This window comes from Plutella xylostella, chromosome 27, assembly GCF_932276165.1.
Source record: "Plutella xylostella chromosome 27, ilPluXylo3.1, whole genome shotgun sequence".
NCBI lineage: Eukaryota > Metazoa > Arthropoda > Insecta > Lepidoptera > Plutellidae > Plutella > Plutella xylostella.
In genome coordinates, this window is record NC_064007.1 from 7,468,414 (window position 1) to 7,487,960 (window position 19,547).

General features: G+C 37.9%; 1 protein-coding gene across 1 annotated transcript in view; it reads right to left on the bottom strand.

The window, feature by feature from the left end:
• Positions 1–8,907, bottom strand: part of LOC125490770 (trypsin CFT-1-like) — a 56,819-nt gene extending 47,912 nt beyond the window's left edge. Inside the window, exon 1 of the mRNA XM_048631038.1 lies at positions 8,827–8,907. Coding sequence (XP_048486995.1) covers positions 8,827–8,876 — 50 coding nt within the window. The 5' untranslated portion in view covers positions 8,877–8,907. The remainder of the gene's footprint in view (positions 1–8,826) is intronic.
• Positions 8,908–19,547: the final 10,640 nt, after the last annotated feature.

The following is a 19,547-nucleotide window of genomic DNA, read 5'->3' on the forward strand; positions in this document are numbered from 1 at the left end:
TAGGTACCTACTTTATTTTACTATAGGTACCCCTTTTCCTTTATTAATTTAATGAAATAATTACAGAAAATGACGCAACATCCATGCGCCAAACCTACCAGTTTCAAGTGCACCATGGTAAGATCGGTATAAATGAACCATGTAAAGTGTGAGCAGCTTCTAAATCACAATGTCATGTCTTTACCAAAATAATAATGACAGGACGCTACCTATAACCTATTTGATTGTTTTACTAATGCATTTGTAGGCAACCTACACGTATTTTAAGCACACTAAGTTTGAATGCAACAAATTTGTATACAGTAGGGTAAAAGTACCACATATCGGCACTTCAAATGTTTCAAGCAAAATGTATACAAGTATACAAATATTATGCTAAGTTTTTTTTTTTTAATTTTATGTAAAGGGTAAAGTTACCAGTTATTGACCTTTTAAATGGTTCAAACAAAATGTATTACCTAAGTGTACACATTATATTTTTTTTTTTTATTTGTTGTTTTTTTTTCTCTAAATGCCTATTTTATTGTACGCCTACACATATGATTTTTCTATTAACGTTTTCTCTCAATCTCCTTCCGTTTCACGGCAACAATTGTAGGCTAAAAGCCTTTTAAGTTTTTGAATAATGCAAAACACAAATAAAATAACGTTCCTTATTAGGTTATTACCCGATCCTGTTTCTAATAATTCTGATCACCCTATCCTGGTCTACGGCATATCAATTGTAATATCCCCCCCCCTGCAGATACGCTTCAGACTCTAACCTACCTATTTGAGACGTATTTTCCGCCCTAACTAAACTGAAACGGAACTGAAGAGATGTCTTGTAACGCTATACGTGTTTTGCATTATTCGTTTGGCCAATACGTGATCGTCTAGTCTAGCGGTTAGGACTCTACATTTCCGAAGTAACTCAAGTTCTTTTAGGAGGTTGAGAGAATCCCTACCCTAGCACTAATCCCTAGAACCCTAGTTCATAATCCCTAGTTTATCTATTTGTTAGGACAACAGAACAAAGCTAAAGCAATAGTTATTTCTTAAAACATACATGATTTAATTAAACAAAAGTAATTTAAATATATACAAAATTATCTATAAAAAGGGGTTTTTAATTTGAATAGAAGGTGCGCCCCGCCTCGCACACCCTATGAAGGACGACCAGATCCGTCCACCAGACCCATCTACCTTCTCTAGCCCACTGGCTCTATTCAAACTGTTTTTTTTTTGTCAGTCAGTCCCTAGGAAAGGATCTATTGATTGGGATCCAGATGATGTTAATAATATTTTATTCAGCTTCACAATTCGGCACGGATATCTCCTGAGCCTACTTAAGCATTTATTCGACACGGATATTTCCTGAGTCTACTTCTGTATCCATAATATGTAATAGTTATTCGGCACGGATAGTTCCTGAGCCTACTCTTGTATTTTCGACACGGATATTCCCTGAGTCTACTTATACATTTATTCGACACGGATATTTCCTGAGTCTACTTCTGAATCAATAATGTGTAATAGTAATTCGGCACGGATAGTTCCTGAGCTTACTTCTGTATCCATAATATGTAATAGTTATTCGGCACGGATAGTTCCTGAGCCTACTCTTGTATTTTCGACACGGATATTCCCTGAGTCTACTTATACATTTATTCGACACGGATATTTCCTGAGTCTACTTATGTATCAATAATGTGTAATAGTAATTCGGCACGGATAGTTCCTGAGCCTACTCTTGTATTTTCGACACGGATATTTCCTGAGTCTACTTATGTATCAATAATGTGTAATAGTAATTCGGCACGGATAGTTCCTGAGCCTACTCTTGTATTTTCGACACGGATATTCCCTGAGTCTACTTATACATTTATTCGACACGGATATTTCCTGAGTCTACTCAAAGTATATCGTCACAGTACAATGTCTTCCCATAATGGACATAATTAAAATATAATTATTATCTCCCATTTCAGCTTGTGTCAAGAGCAATCACTCAAATGTATCTCTATATTGTAGATCTCAGAGTTATGTGACAATTAATATTTTATCGATGCTGGCTTGTATCTACCATGGTACCTACAAGTTGTTCGAGGTGGTTTCCCTGCCTCTAATTAACTTCATCACAGTCAAGCTCAACATTACTTATTAATAACTAACTGTCATCATCTCCTCCTGTATATAGTATATTGGTAAGTTTGTAAGAAGAATCCAATTCAGCAACTGCTTTCCTTTACCCAAGCTGATAAGAAGTCATTTCAATTTATTTATCGGTAGTAAGTAACTCATGTACTATGAAAATATTTCCCTATCTTATTCAAAACTCAGTAAATTTTATTTAGAATAGAATACAGTTGAAACTCTTATTGCCGCCAATCGCCTCAATGACCCTAATTATAAGTTTTGGTTAATATTATCAACATCTTATCCAAACCCAAATCAATCATTATTTATATTAGCAGAATTAAAGTAGAATAATAAGTATAATAAATTAATATTAATCACTGAATATGTAAAAGTTGTCATGGTCACAGTCAACAATATATAGTCAATGATATCCATTTAACCATCAAAAGTAAAATTGCATGAATATTCACTTTGAAAATATTTATTTTATCTTATCCAAATATTTCAGTTAAATTAAAATAGTGTTAGTGCTCCTATGGCCGCCATCCAACACATTGACCCTACTGGTATAATTACCTAATTGAAGGTATTTATTTTATTTTAATCATACAAGTAGATAACTTTAGTAAAAGTAAAGTTGGTGCTCAACTAGGTCGGCAACTGACTCATTGACCCTATTATTTATTAATTTTGTTTAATATTCTTAACATCTTTTCAAGCAAAATCAATGTTTATTTATATTAATAAAAGGGTATAATGCAGGTTTTTAAGTATTATAAATTATCATTAACTTGCTGAATATATAAGAATTGTCTTAGTCACAGTCAGTCAGGTACAAGTTATGGCCAATGTAACCATTGAATAAAAGGAATAATTACATGAATTCTATTCTGTTGTCTGATACATAACTAGTTATTGTAGTAAGTAAATACCTATTGAATTCCAATAAAACAAACTTTACATACTTAGGTGGGTAAGTAAGTACCACAATCATACCTATCACATATGTAGATCAGTAAGAAGCCTAGATTCACTAAGCATACATACATCAATAACATTCACCACACATGAGATACAAAAGGATAGCTTGTTTTCCCCTAAAATTCAATAACCTACTCTCCCACAGCCTAAACCTAACTGCTTAGCATCTAAGTGGTTTGAAGATGAAATGCATTTTATACAATCCCACATTTTACACAATGTTCCTAGTATCAAGTACCTAGCAAGTAAGTATAACACTGGTGTCCCTTAAATGTTTGTTGGTTTTGTTGCTGCCTAATTGTTAAGTATGTTTTTCTTTTATGATAAACAATACTTCAAATACCTGAATTTACCAAGTGTAGCTAAACCCATAATAAAACCATAGAGAATCATTAAACTAGTGAATCACACAAGTACACACAATAATTATTCAAGTAGAAACATAGTATTTTATGAAAATATGGTCCAGCCAATTTTCATCCCGGTGGAAAAATGTTTAAAATCATTTCAAATATTAAGAATACAAGTAATAAGTAATGTTTATAATAACCACTCTTAGAGAATCAAAGTAGGTTGAGCTAGCTGTAGATTTTAAATTACTTAAGTACTAAATAGAAATGCTGATTCAAATAAGAATATAATTTTGCTAAATAGATTCATAGCTTAATATGAATAACCTGAAGCATATTCTTCATTCTGGTTTCAAGACTGAATAGATAAGTACATGCTTACATGAGAACTAGATGGAGTTGGTAGAAATAAGTTTATATTGTGTATCTCAGGAGATAAGTAAATAAGTACCGACTACCTAGGAATATGAATCTTCTTGTAACCTAAACAATTTCAGAATGATCTAATATGTTACCTAATAGATTTACTTAGATTGCAAGTACTTATCACTGAATAGTATTCTACATAATTATGTTATATATCTGATGAATCATCCATTATTATTACTTAGGTACTTATTCAGATTGTTGTGCAAGCCTAGTAAGTTTGTAAACCAAATATGTTGGAACATAGGTTATGATCCACCACAATGAAACATAGGTACACCTAATGGTCTGTATTATGCTAATTACTGTTCTTTACTGGGTATGCAAAGACTGCTGGGTGAAACAATTTCAGGTAGATAGATTGCTGTGAATAAAAGTAACATACAAACACTTGACTCATTAGCCATCATCTCAATAGAACATACTATTCAATATCTGTACTATATTGATATAAGTAACTAAGTTTATTCCTTCCAGGTAAACAAACATAGCTTGATGAAACAAGTGGGGTAATTTTCCCATAGTCGAATGTACTTATGCTTGTAAATTGATTGTTTTATGTGATAGAATCTTTAAGGCTGATTGATGAAGTAAAAGGTGGTTTCCTTGGGTCTCTCCTAATAAACCTAGGTACCCTAGCAGCCTTCAATTTCAAAATGGCCAAGATGCTGAACAATTAATAATGGGGAACAAGTGGATGTTTAGGTTATGAAAATATTCGAATTTTGAAACCAGAACAAAATAGATATTTTGATATTATGAATGGAGTGGAATATAGATAATAATATGCTGTGATACCTCGAAATAGTGGTTATTATAAAATCCAATCGACACTTAGCTGAGGTTCCTTGTTGCGCCGCCGCCGGCTGGTCGAAGCTGCAATCCACCGTATCCACACACTTATAAAAATACATTCTCTATCCCCTTTTCCCTTTAAATAAAACTCTAAAATGCAAAGGCTTGATGTTATCACACGAAATCCCGCGGGAAGACCAAGGGCCAGTTTTCTTCCCGAAATCTATTTATCCTCTCCTGACCATCGACTCCCTTTTTCCTTTTTTTTCTTTCTTTTCCGGTTCATCCATCGAACTTTATCGATTCAACCCCATCCCCAAGATCCTAGACTACAGGTGGCGCCACTGAGCTAGACAATAACACAACTATTAAATATTTTTAAAGTAATAAATCGATGAACTATTGTTCTATAATTATTGATAATTAATATTATTATTATTTAACTAGTATTTACTCATTTTAAGTCCTGATTCGATTAATTAGAACTAAAAGATACTCAGTTGAGCGTCAAGGAGGCGTAGTACGTAAAGTGTCGCGTAAATTAGTGTTGTGCAAATCTAATCCTCATAATAATAACTTATCACTATGGCGTCATTCATTTCAATAATCAAACAATAATTAACAGAGCCGTATAAACGGTTGAAACATAATATAACCGAATCTAGTATGATATCTCTTTAAACTCTAAGCGTCAACAATAAGACTTGTACTTATTCTAGGTATCTGTCGATTCGAACGACACAACACCCCCCGAACATTACCATATAAGGAAATGCGTCATCGAGTCTAACCCCTAGATGGCACTAGTGTGGCATTTCTACATCGCGGTATGGTTGTGTTTTCCAACCAGCGTATAGTCTTATTTTGCTTATAATAAAAATTTCGCCAATCTATACATAAATATTGTAATAATGTATAAGTCTGCTACGGACGGACTATGTTCCGTTACAAGTTAACCACTACTCCCTGGTTATGCTCTAACCGATAATGGAGAAATTGGCACTAAAGATGACAGAAGGAAATGCCACTCACAGTGCTGGTGATCCAGGTGGTGTAGCTGGCGACCCGTGCGTAGACCCCCGGGTACGAGGGGTTCCCGCAGCCGGCGCCCCACGAGGTCACCCCCACCACCACCCCGTTGTACACTAGTGAGCCCCCGGAGTCACCCTGGCAAGCGTCCGCGCCTGGGGGGAGAAATTTCCTCGTCAAACATTGTATTTTACGACGACCGAAATAAAGACGGTCGGTGTTGATCGGTCTTTAGTTTTAGCTCGTTAGTAAATTGGAATGGGTGTTTTATCCGTGGATTTATTAGGCATTGTAGGTACTTTTTACACGACCACGACCAGTGGTCAGTAAACCTGACTGTCAAAGGTCCTCGATTTAAGGTGAAGTGTGCAGTTTGCGCCCTCATCATGCTAAATATTTCCAATTTATACAATCTACAGAGTCTACCGACAGCAAAATTGTCCTACCGTCCAAAAGTTGTTTATTGAGAACCTCTCAATATACTTTTATGAACGTAATAGATAAAAAAATAATCCTGCTAGCCGAGGCTGGGCCAAAGAACTCGTTTTTCAACCTAGGATAGCAAGCTACTGTTAATAAGCTAGTAAGTACTTTTGGCTTTGTATAGAAAAATCTATCTTCCCTTCTAAACATCGTTAGTACGAAATATGGGTTTGATGTTACCTCCAACATTGAGCAGTCCCGCACACAGCATGCTAGTAGTAACAGGGAACATGTTAGCGTTGCCCTGCTGAGCGCCGAGTGCGCTGTAGCGAGCGGCGCACTCTGAGCGGCTCACTTTACGCACGCTCACGTGGCGGAGGCTCGGCGACACTGACGAAGCTATGTTCTCCTGGGGATAAGGATACAGTTATAGTGGGATTGTTAAGCTCTTGATGGTTGTAGGGTGGGTAGATGGGTAGGTACTTAGGTATACTTAAATACGTAACTTGGCCAAAGAAGACGATCTTCTGCTTTTTCTTGATATTATTAGTTATGTACGTATTCATTGATTAAAGGGCATTGGGCATGAGCATGATATTCTTCTTCTTCTTCTTATCGTGTTGACGACAAACCAACAAAGTCGCTAAATAATACTGGGCCACTGATACTGCACCGCTGGTAGCGGTCATGAGCTCTTCCCGCGTACAGTTGTAGGGACACGCGGGGCATGAAGTAAGGTGCACCATAGTTTGTGGCGCTTCACACAAGCAGTTCAGATTTTGTGCATCCGTGAATCCCCACCTAGCCATATTGTCCTTACTACGACCGACCTGTGTTCGAAGTCGGCTTAAAGACTTCCAGGTCTCCCAAGGCAAGTTATGTCCAGGTGGGAGGTTCTCTGACAGCTGCACAAATGGGGTTGGAAGGGAAACTTTTTGACGCCAGAGAGCACACCTCGCTTGCGCTTGGCCAGTGTTCAGTGGATCAACACATTTCATAAAGCTGCGTCGACTTGGCAGCCTTTGCGGCGCAGGGATGAAGCCATGCATGGGATGTCGTGTGTCGTCCATTTTGGCCCTTTCTGCGGAACTTGCTACAGTCCTGCGGACGTCCGGGGGCGCTATGCCAGCCAGTGGGTAAAGCAGCTGTACCGGAGTCGGTTTTAAACAACCAGTTATAATTCGGCACGTTTCATTAAGTGCAGTATCCACCAGTATGGCGTGGGCATATCCAGTCCGCAGCACCTGTGGTGAGGCTCCCCACTTTGTGGTTGTAAGGCGCTGTAGAACGTTGTTGCGGGAGTGTACCTTTTTTTTGACATTTTCACAGTTCTTGCGATAGGTGAGTGACCTGTCCAGGGTATTCGGAGGGAAGAACTCGAAGAGTGTCCCAGGGGGCTTGTATACCGAGGTGACGGTGCAGTATCCGAAATCGATGGTGATGATTTCTATCCCATTCTGGGTTGTACATTCAACTGACCTTGTGCTTATGCCGAGAGTAGCAAACACTGCGTTACCGTGTTTCGGGTGAGAAGTCTCGGCAACAAGCTCAAGTCCAGGGATGTGTGGTCGGCTCTGAGTCTCGTCTCTGTGGGTCTCCTGCACACACATCACATCGCACTGCGTTGTACGGTGTAGGTCGGCGAGGATTTCTGACTTGTTTGCAGAGAAACCCTCGATGTTAATAGAGACTAACTTCAGAGCCGGCGCTAGAGCTGGACTCGGTTTGTCGTCGTGGTGAATGGATTTGCCAATCTTACGATTGCCCAGGGTGCACCATGGGGAGGTTCCTTTCAGCATGATATTAAAAGGTTAACATGAAAGCTTTAATCCAAATTATTCCTTAGAAGAAATGGGAGCAGATCAGGGTGGTTCTGTTTACTTAATTTCTTCTTCTAATTATAAGCCGAAGTAAAGTTACATTAAGTACCTAGGTATGCAAGACTACAGTCAGATTTGCACTGGGATGGCATACATAAAAACTACAGTAGTAAGAGTAACTCTTGAGCTGACTGTAAGTATAGTTAGGTTCATAAAATATACTCACAACAGTCCTGCCCCAGCCAATAGCGACGACGGACGCATTATCTGGCACCACATATCCAGATGGCGGCACAATGGCCGGTCTCACAGTCGAGCTATTAAAGCTCCGGATCCGGGACGCCAGCACCACCACCGCCACGTCGTTATTACTGGTCGGGTTGTTGTAAGACTCGTGCAAGACGATGGTGGACACCTTGTGGACGGATCCACCGGACATGGAGCAGGTGGACCCGACTCGGACGGTGAAAACTGACGGGCTGATTGCTGCGCCGTTCGGGCTGGAAAGATTGAAGGATGCGTTTAGGGGGAGGATAAAGTTGGGTTAAGTGTTTTTCTGGTGTTTTCAGCTCCATTAGGGTAAGTTACCTATTTAGTACCAATATTTTGTAAAACACAGCCTTCCTAAGCTTGGACCATTTCCCACCTCGCTTGTCCAGTGCGGGTTGGGGGGTTCACATATCGTGCGCCAAATCTAGATAACTATGCAGGATTCCTCACGATGTTTTCCTTCGCCATAAAAGCGATGGTATACATTGTACTTAAATTCAAAGAACTCATTGGTACATGTCAGCGCCGGGATTTTGAACCCACATCTCTGGCGTCAGAAGCGGGCGCTTACCCGACTGAGCTACCACCGCTCTAAGAAGAAGAAGAATTACTTGATGAAGCAGTGCGCGGCGGAGAGCACGTGGCGCGCCGTCAGCACCATGCCGCCGCAGTTCGGCTGACCGTTCGCCAGCACCTGGAATACATCAATGAATTATTATATTACTTACTAACTAGCTGTTCCCGCAAGCTTCTCTTCGACTTAAAAAGTTTTCCCGTGGGAATACGGCGATAAAACGTAGCCTAGATGTGTTAATCCAGGGTGCCAGCAAACTCCATAAGTACCTACCTACCAAATGACAATGGGCGTTTTGGGACCTATGTCCAATAAAGATGAGTCATACATCGTTGGATAGCTCTTTTCAAGTGAGCAAAAAAATATTATGATGACAAATCCGTATAAGTTGTCCATTTTGAAATATATTATTCGGAAGGAAGTATTTTTCTATGGCATTGCACTCTCTCTCCTGATGACAGTTAGGGCCTAATACACGTAAACACGAATTATTAAAATGGGAGAAATTAATTTCAACTGGTTTTATTTGCTTAGATAATAAACTAATATAATATTATAATGAATGATGATCATTTTGTTATAAAAATTGGAAATGAATGTGAAAATATAACAAAAACATAATAAAAAATAACGAAATACCTATAACAAAATTACAGAAATAAAATATAAAAACTTACAAGACGACGTATCACTCATTTCCATTGATGCTGGTCCCAGCTTCCATAGATTTGTGTCCATCCTTTTGTAAACAGTTTAATTAAATAATTTAAAGTTTTTTAATTTAACATATTTTTATAAATTTATATTAAAAAGTGATTTTTTAGGTACTTACAAAAGTTTTACATTTCTGTTTATTATGTTTTTCTTTTCTTATTATAGGTACATATAGGATGTTGCCGGAGTGGTAGGTATATAGTTACCTGAAAAGGGGTGACTCAGACTCATTCCGTGCAACTTTTGTTAGATAGTTTAACGTGATTATGACTTCGAAATTATGACATTTATTGAAATTAAATGTATTTTTAACATCTTATGATCTTTCCTTTGCCCCCTATTGTAAATTAATACTATGTCGGTACGTATAGAAATCATAAGAAGGTATATTAAAAAGACGTATGTAGAAATATGCGAGACTTTTTACATATTTGTTGTGCCCTAGAGTTCACTTGCAAAGCTAAGGGTCTTAAGGGGACCATTAATAGCTACATTTACCTTAAATAAAATTTACACAGCGGTGTTGTAAAAAAACATCGTTATATTAAATACTATAGCTCGACAACTTCGTGCGCGATCCTCCTTGCGGGGTGAAAGACGCGGAGGGGACGAGGTACCCAAGACGACAGCGGGTAGCAGTTAGGTAGCGGGGAAGGGCAACGCGTGCACTGCACGTCATTATTACGGCAGTCTCGGCCGAGCAGTCGAGGCGGCCACATGTGTTGTAAAATCTGTCATAATCTGGGTTCGACGCACATGAGACCACTGATCCTGAGACCATTAGTCTTAAGATGAGTGTTGAGGACCACAATCGTTGGAATATTTAGGTATCTTTTTAATATAATCATTATATTATTATTAGGTATCTATAATTCGTCAACAAAACAACGAAAAAACAACAAATCGTATAATTTCTCAAATTAAGGGGCTTCTTGTAGAACAGCGTACCGGATCAGTCATGCTACGCGGCTAAAGGTTGGTGCGGCGCAGTCAGAAACGAAAAAGTAAACAACAAAGACGAAGATAAAAAGATAAAAGACTTAGAGTTGCTTTTCTCTAATTATTCGACTGAAAAGTGGAGAAATTGTGACGACCATGTCATAAAAAATGAAGACGAATATTATAAATCTGATAGAGTATTTGACGATGTTTTGGACAGGTATGTTATTGTTTATTTATAATATAATGTAAATTAAACATAAAATATTATAGTTAGGTATACACTGAACTAATACTCGTATGACTGGCGTACTCTAGCACATTATACTTCAAAGTAGGTATAATGTTTTTTTGTTTTTGTTTTAGATTTATAATTGAAGTTAATGAAAACGATGATGAAGATGAGGATGACGACGACGATGAACAAGTTCAAACAGAGAGTGAACATGAAAGTGACATGGAAATTGATTTATTAACGAAAACACTTTTACATAAATAAAATCAAATTGGTAGATATTCTGAAGGTAGACATCCTAATTTTAATTCTGTCTAACTATAAATTTTAAGCTAAATATGACATTTACGGGAACACTCATAGAATAAAATCTTACTTACGTCAGAAATAGTTACAAGCTATCGCGAGATAAATCCGGGCACACTTTTCTACGTGTGTAGCATGTCGTGCTACCTCGCCCCCGCCACGTCTCTCACCCCGCAAGGAGGGTCGCGCACGAAGTTGTCAAGCTATAGCTATACCCGCGAGCTTCGCTTCGCCTTAAAAAGTTATCCCGTGGGAATTCCGGGATAAAAAGTAGCCTAGTTCTTTCTCAGGGTCTAGAGTCTAGACCTTACCTATGTATACTAAATTTCATTCAAATCCGTTCAGTAGTTTTGGCGTGAAAGAGTAACAGACAGACACAGTAATTTCGCATTTATAATATTAAGTTAAGATAATATAAATCAAAACAAAATTTCCCATATTTTACTGTACAGACCTTAGATTAACAATAAACGAGCAAGACGGTACAGTTATATATTTTTACCAACTGGCATTCGACGATGTATCTGTATCAGTTCAGTACTTATGTTACAATTCCTAGCAACTAGCAACTTACACAGCGTAGGAAAATATAGGGCTTGTATTTAAACCTCCAACAGAAATTATATGATACTGCCGCCAATAAATTCGAAATCTCCGCCAAAACGGATAAATTATCACCAAATCATGCTTCCCAAAATATTTTTGAAATGAACCAAATTATTTTTTACTGCATACTGTAAAACTATATTGGCACCATTAAAATTTATTTCAAACCAAATAAAATATATCATCGCTATATAGATGTAACCAATATATTCTTTTATCAGTATCATTTTAATAATCCTTTCTAACCAAAAAAAGTAAAAGTAAATATTAAAAATTAAGTTTATACCAAATAATAAATAGCTTATCCCAAAACAAAGTCACTTGTTAAATTGCTTTATGAATTAATTAAATCATTAGTATGTGCCTAGTAAAATCTATCCGTTACGCCATCTCGACTCCCATTCGTGTGGCCGAGGCGAGGGTTTGAATTTTGCCATGTACCAATAAATTCTATAGAAATAAGGAATTGAAATACAATTTATTATAGTTAAGTGCTTGGTGCTTGGGGTTTCTCTGATGGATCGTATCAGAAATGAGGTTATCTGTCAGAGGACTAAGGTTACCGACATAGCTGTCAAAATATGCAAGCTGAAATGGCAGTGGGCTGGTCATATCTGCCGAAGAACCGATAACTGTTGGGTAGACGAGTTCTCGAGTGGAGACCTCGAATAGGCAAACGCAGCGTGGGACGCCCTCCTGCCCGCTGGACTGACGACCTTAGGCGGGTTGTGGTTGGATGAGGAAGGCCGAGGACCGAGTGTTCTGGCGCTCCTTGGGAGAGGCCTATGTCCAGCAGTGGATGATTATTGGCTGATGATCATGATGATGATAGGTAAATGTATGTATATGAGTATGCGGGCGCGGGGGGATGGCGTCGCTCAAATTTGACCTTGTCCAGAAGTGGTGAATTTGCCGCGATGTCTTGAGGTCGATGTACTAGACATCAACATTGCGTCCACAAGCATCGCGCAAATTCAAAATTCATGCCGCACCACTCTTAAAGCCGCAAATGCCTACATATTAAAATTAACAGGTAAATCGATTACCTTTATTGGTGATATAAAAAAAAATTGAACACTTAGTTTTGGTGTCAATGTTTATATTTTAGTATAGCATAATTTGGTGATGATTTATCCGTTTTGGCGACGAAAAAGATTTTCTATTGTAAACTTGCAATTATTTGGAGGCGTGTTTATTTATTTTGGAACGTAAACGTTTTTTTTTGGGGTTTCGATTTTGGAGTTGATTTAATTAATTTGGTTTTAATTATTTTTTTGGTGCAATGTATTAGCGTACAATTATTTTTTTTGGTGATGATTTAAATTGTACCCAAAATATAGTGTGTTAAAAAGGATAGATAAGACACAAAGAGTTGTAGATTTTCACCTTTACTATAATTATTTACCACTATTGAAACACCTTGTACTGTTATATCCATCCTCATTGCTTCGCCGTAAACAAGTTAAAAAGCTGCATTAATAAAATTGCGATGGCCATTTTTTGGCTTGGCCATCCCAATTTTAACTTACTTTTGAGACAGGAAATAAACAGGAAAGTGATGGTTTTCAGTATGAAGTTACTAATTATGACTGTGCTATTTTACTATGGTAAGCTTTATTATTTACGGTAGTTAAGTATGGTAAAGTAAAATTGGGTAGATATCTCTATCTTTATGTGTCTTTGTGGTACTTTATACTTAGCCCCCTTCATTTTTTAATATTTCTATAGGCAGGTATACAATTAATCAAAAACTATGTAAAAAGTAGAAGAATCGCTATTTCTTTATTACCTATTGGGTACAGTCAACCCCTAGTAAAAGAGTGAGAATTTTTTCTTCAACGTTATATATACAGGGTTATTGGTAAGTAGACCGGATCCTTTCAGGAGGTGATAGAGGAAGGCATTTCCAGTCGATTGAACCCAATAATGCATTATCCTAAACTTAACCATTTTTGAGATATTAAATATTTAAGGTTTTTTTAATTTTTTGCCAAAATTTTATGCTTAAAACCGAAAATAAAAAAAACTAGCCACATTTCAATAATTTTTTTGGTTGTTTTGCATAAGTAACACCTTATTAAAGTAATAAAAATAATCAAACGTGCACTATTCGACTTAAATTAGACATAATACCTCAAAATAGTTAAACATTTTGAAAAAATATTCAAAACGAAAAAACAAATAAATTAAATTAAAAAAGATTTTCATATGATATTTTTTTGTGCACTTCAGCTTAAAAACATGGTCGACTAATAAGCTTTCAAACAAGATGATTCAATACCAAATCGATTAAGGTATCACCAAGATATGGCCAAAACAACCAGAGAAAGCGGAGAAAACTGAGCAGGGGTTTCCATACTAAAGTTAACAGGACTGAAAACAATCACACTTTTTACCTTTAAATTGGGCTAATTTTGTTAGTTTCCTGTTGAATTTTGTCCGTCTGTGCTGGTTGTTTTGGCGATATCTTGGTGATACCTTAATCGATTTGGTATTGAATTATCTTGTTTGAAAGCTTATTAGTTGACCATGTTTTTAAGCTGAAGTGCACAAAAAAATGTCATATGAAAATCTTTTTTAATTTAATTTATTAGTTTTTGCGTTTTGAATATTTTTTCAAAATGTTGAACTATTTTGAGGTATTATGTCTAATTTAAGTCGAATAGTGCACATTTGATTATTTTTATTAGTTTATTAAGGTGTTACTTATGCAAAACAACCAAAAAAAATATTGAAATGTTGCTAGTTATTTTTATTTTCGGATTTAAGCATAAAATTTTGGCAAAAAATTAAAAAAACCTTAAATATTTAATATCTCAAAAATGGTTAAGTTTAGGATAATGCATTATTGGGTTCAATCGACTGGAAATGCCTTCCTCTATCACCTCCTGAAAGGATCCGGTCTACTTACCAATAACCCTGTATACTTAAACCTTAACCTTACCTGCATTAAGAATGCCAATTTTAACCTTATAATTACGATCCATACATTTTATGCGATCAGGAAGTTCTCATAAAAAATATGGACAACTTATAGCTTAGTAGGTATATAATTATGTATTCAGGGTGCTGTGAGGACACGGTGACTGTTAGGGAGCCCCCCGCGCGCCCCGGGCCCCCCGCCAACAGGATCGTCAAGGGACACCCCACCACCGTCAAGACATACCCTTACATGGCGTATTTAAGTTCATTTTATACGGTATTGCTTCTTTACCAGACTCACCGACATAGTATGCAGTAGTGTAGTAGCTTAGTTTGTAGCTGTCGACGACGCGAGCAATGAAAAAGTTAAATTGCATAATACCGACACCAAACAGGGACGTGATGTGACTGTGACCGTAGGTACACAGTTGTACGGGTAGGGTCAGTGCGTCTCAGTATGTCCGACAATTCTCAAATAATTTTGTTCAAAAAATTAAAATGATAAAGGTATTCAATATCCATAATCAAGTTATTTGTTAGAAGTTTTGATGTAAGTTATCAGATCATTTCAAAATTATGTGACATTACTTACTTATGATTTTGATTATCAATAATTAAGTAGAAACATAAGCTTTTAGGGATTTAAACTTTTACTGTATATTTGTTTTAAAAAAACCAGTTTTATGTGTTTTTAATTAAAAAAATAATTAATTAGAAGGCGTTTGACAGCCAACTGACAGCTTTTACCATGTGTGTTCTGTTTTGATGGTAAGGGCCCAAGACTCTAGTTAGTCCTATTTATGAGGTAGGTAAGTCCTAAAAATTTCAATTGTGAAGTTACCTTTCTAAAGGCTCTGTCAAACCAGGACGCGTTACTAGCGCGCGTCATACGCAACGCGACGCTAGCGCTGGCGCTCTGTTTACCATAGTAGTTGTAGCGGCCTAATTTGCGTATTGAATTTGTCCTATATTTCTGGTGTTTAAAATAAGGAACAAATGCTTTGGAATACTGATATAACGTATATTGATTAAATAAGTCAGTTACAATGTACAATATTCGAGGAATTGGGGTAGGGAACAATTCAACCAATCACAGTGATAATGCTTCACGCCATCTACATCCAATCAGGTGGCAGTATTTGTAGTAGTACCAAGCTTGCCTTGCCTAGATGGTGCTGTTCCGGTCTTCCTCGACGAGTGGGAATATGCTCGTGTATGCTCGCCGCAGCACTCCCGTCGCAGTCTGAATGTCGGCCACCCCGGAGACGTCGTCCTTACCGCGGATGTACAATTTTAGCAAAGAAAACTAATTATGTACTACTTAACACATTGATGGACACTAGATTAACGGTGAAACTCATAAAAACGCACAACATTTTTGTATGGGAGTTGAGTGATGGTTTGCTGTTGCACATGCCGGCACACTGCCTAGGCGCAGTAAAGAAAACACGACGTCGGTGACCGTTGTGTGCGTGTGAGTGCACACTTTTTTCTGTATGAAAACTTATTGCTGTGTGAAAAAAAGCTACTCTGGCTGCACATATAACTTTGAAATCCTGCTAAATAAAGCACAACAAGATGGTCTTCATACAAACTCTAGCTAAAACAGGACTGCATTGACCGTTGTTGAAATAATGAGAAAAAGATCGGGGACTGCATTCGACGTTGTGATTTTTTTCTAAAAGTCAAATGCAGTCAGTGTCCGCCAGTGGGTTAAATATACTATCCTACAACAACTTATACAATATACTAATAGATAATATATAAACCTATACCTATAAAATATATACAATACATAAATACCTAATATAAATATGTATACTATAATATGATTATTATATAAACACACAATTGAGGTGCATGAAAAAATTAACTTTCTTCTATCCTATCCTGCTGAGATAATGAGCCCGAACCAGTGATTTAAATACTGCTCGGCTGGGAGCCTTCCTGATAGACTCAGGGAGATCATTCCACAGTCGGACAGCTGTAACGGAGAAGGAATTAAGCATAAAACCTGAATGATGTAGTGGTAAGGACAACAAAAGATTATGGGAGGAGCGGAGGTGTCCGCTATGAGTATCTGATAGAAAGTTGAACATTTACCGGAGACCGAAAATGTGATCACGTGTATATATACAGGTATTCTGCAAGCGTTCCAGTTTGTTAAGCAAAGCCTCAGTCACATCCAAATAGCACACATCAGCATAGTCAAGAATGGGCAAGAGAAGAGAGGTTGCCAGAGAAAGTTTTGTATTGAAAGGCAGAAAGTTTTTAAGGCGTATAAGGGAATGCATAGAGGCATAGATCCGACGCGACACATTGTCAATCTGTGGCACCCAACTCAGATGATCGTCGATGATCAATCCAAGATCTTTGACCGTGGATGAAAATGGAATACTGCATCCGTCGAACACCAATGGCACCAAAGTAAGATCATGGTTAGACATTAATTGAGAGCTGCCGACGATGATTGCTTGACATTTCGTAGGGTTTACCAAAATACCAAAGCTTTTTGACCACTCAAGAATACGTGTTTGGTCTTCATTAAATTGATTGATGATCAAATCCAAGTCATCAGGATGGCCCTGACTGTAAAGCTGCAGATCATCAGCGTACAGATGGTAGGAACAGAGAAGATTAGAGGAGACTAAATGCATAAACATAGAGAAAAGTAAAGGAGACAGGATACCGCCCTGAGGAACGCCAGCAGACAAATCGGACCAGTCAGATATTACCGGTTAGGTATCAGCTCCTCAGTATGCTCTCGCTATTTAGCGCGGGTCTGCAGCTCGGATATGTACTCGTTAGCCCATCGTGACCAGAAGTGCTGCCTGATCTGCTCCGTCCTCTGCGGTAGCGTGAGAGCCGTGTTGCCGGGATGTCGGTGTAGACGTCGAACAGCGGCGAGATCAGGCTCCGGCCGACCAAGAAGTGTGCAGGACTAAGTGGGAGAAAGTCAGTGGGATCTGTGGACGTAGGTGTTAATGGTCGGGAGTTGAGGATGGCTTCTATTTGCGCTAATAACGTGCTAAACTCTTCGAATGTTAAGTTTACATTGCCAACTACTTGGCGTAGATGGTATTAATTCGGATATCCGTAGTCATTTAAGCGAGTCATATGACCTAACCCACACCTAACCTAAAAGACGTTCTTATTAAGGCGTCGTCGGCATAGTGGGTATAGCTCCTAATTAACTATCTAATCTAATATTCCTAAGTTCCTAGCATCTTAAGTGTTTTTCTTACTTTTCGTTTTCGCTTGTAAGTTTTGAGTAGGCTCATTAACAATAAACAGTATACTTAGACGTGGCGCTTGCTGCTGTTATTATTATGTAATAATTATAGTTTATTTTTATTTTTGATTAGAACTACAAGTCATTACTTTTTGTCACTATAGGTGGGAACCTATTAATGGCATTTCCGTGTTTTGTAGAATTTTATAATTTTGTTACCATATAAGTTAACGCAAATGCTGTTGGTTCTCCATGAACAATATAAATAAATAAATACCTAAATAACCTTTCATACTCGTGTAAAAAATCGCTGTATAACGCTTTATGTTGAGGCGAGCGCTGCAATCGCTTTTCTAGCGCTAAAAATCTACGTTCAGCCTGAAAATACGTGTCTCCCAAGGTCTTAGCCGGTTTTTTCATAGGAATGCGTACTATGCACTGAAAACACGTTATTAGCACAAATGAGGACGAGGTTGGGAAAGGGACAAGATGTTGTGTTTGCTGGGAACGACGATACTTCCTTTGGCTTGACTGCTAGTCCTTGATTGGAATTACGTCTGCGTTACGTCTCCTTCAGGCACCTGGTGTGACCCGCTTGGCTTGACCTTGACCTCGCTGATGCGTAGTTGTGCGAGATGGTTGCGTGGCAGGTACAGCTGACCTCCGTTCTTGGTGCGTATTCCGGGGGTTCCAAGGTAATCTTCAGGAATCAGCATAATCCTTGTAAATATATGGCTCGTAAGGTCCAGAGCATGTAGCGGCCTAATTTGCGTATTGAATTTGTCCTATATTTTTCTGGTGTTTAAAATAAGGAACAACCGCTTTGGAATACTGATATAACGTATATTGATTAAATAAGTCAGTTACAATGTACAATATTCGAGGAACTGTGGTAGGGAACAATTCAACCAATCACAGTGATAATGCTTCACGCCATCTACATCCAATCAGGTGGCAGTATTTGTAGTAGTACCAAGCTTGCCACTAGATGGCGCTGTTCCGGTTTATTTGGGCCCGAACAGTAGTATAGTGCCACAATCTTATCTGTTCCGGTGGTCAAAATGTGTACTAACGAGACGTCATTGTCAAACGTCCTTTCATACTCTGTGGTTATTTGAGTTGTCAATTTCTGCGAAGAGGCTGACGCTACGTTATTTAATTTGTTTTGTGATTTTCTGGGTGTAATAATGCCAAAAGCGCTGAAAAGTGATGCAAGAAAAGTAATACTAGATATATTGGCTTTTATGCAGGAAGAATAACGTATTCAGGCGCCTTTAATTCCGTTAGAAAAATTGGAAGAACGAGTTGCAGCGGCTACAGGTTAGTGTTGCCAAATATGACGAATAATTTTACGGTTCTACCTTTTTTGGCATAAGATTTTTTTGCCTAATCTCGTATTGCATAGTAACGTTTGGTCAAAGTCTCGTTACGCCGAAAATCGTATGGCATAAATCTCGTTTAGTAAAAAGTTATTTCGCATAACATTGTTTAGCCTAATAATAGTATGGCCAAATCTTGAATAGCCTAATAATGCTATGGCATAGGTTTATTTTATACAAAGTAATAATATTCGTTTGGCTTTAACTTTGACGGAGCGTCTCCCTACATAGCGCAAACTGGTGCCTTGTATTGTTTCCGCTGTTTGGAAAACGCTCCGCTCCGCTTCGCTGCGCTCCGCTTTGGTTTTGATGAACATGTACACCTAACACGCTCCTCCTCGCTTTGCTCGTCGTCGCACCTATTTTTAGGTTTCGATCTCATGGGGTTTGTAATAATTATATTGGTCGTTAACTTTCGATTTTTT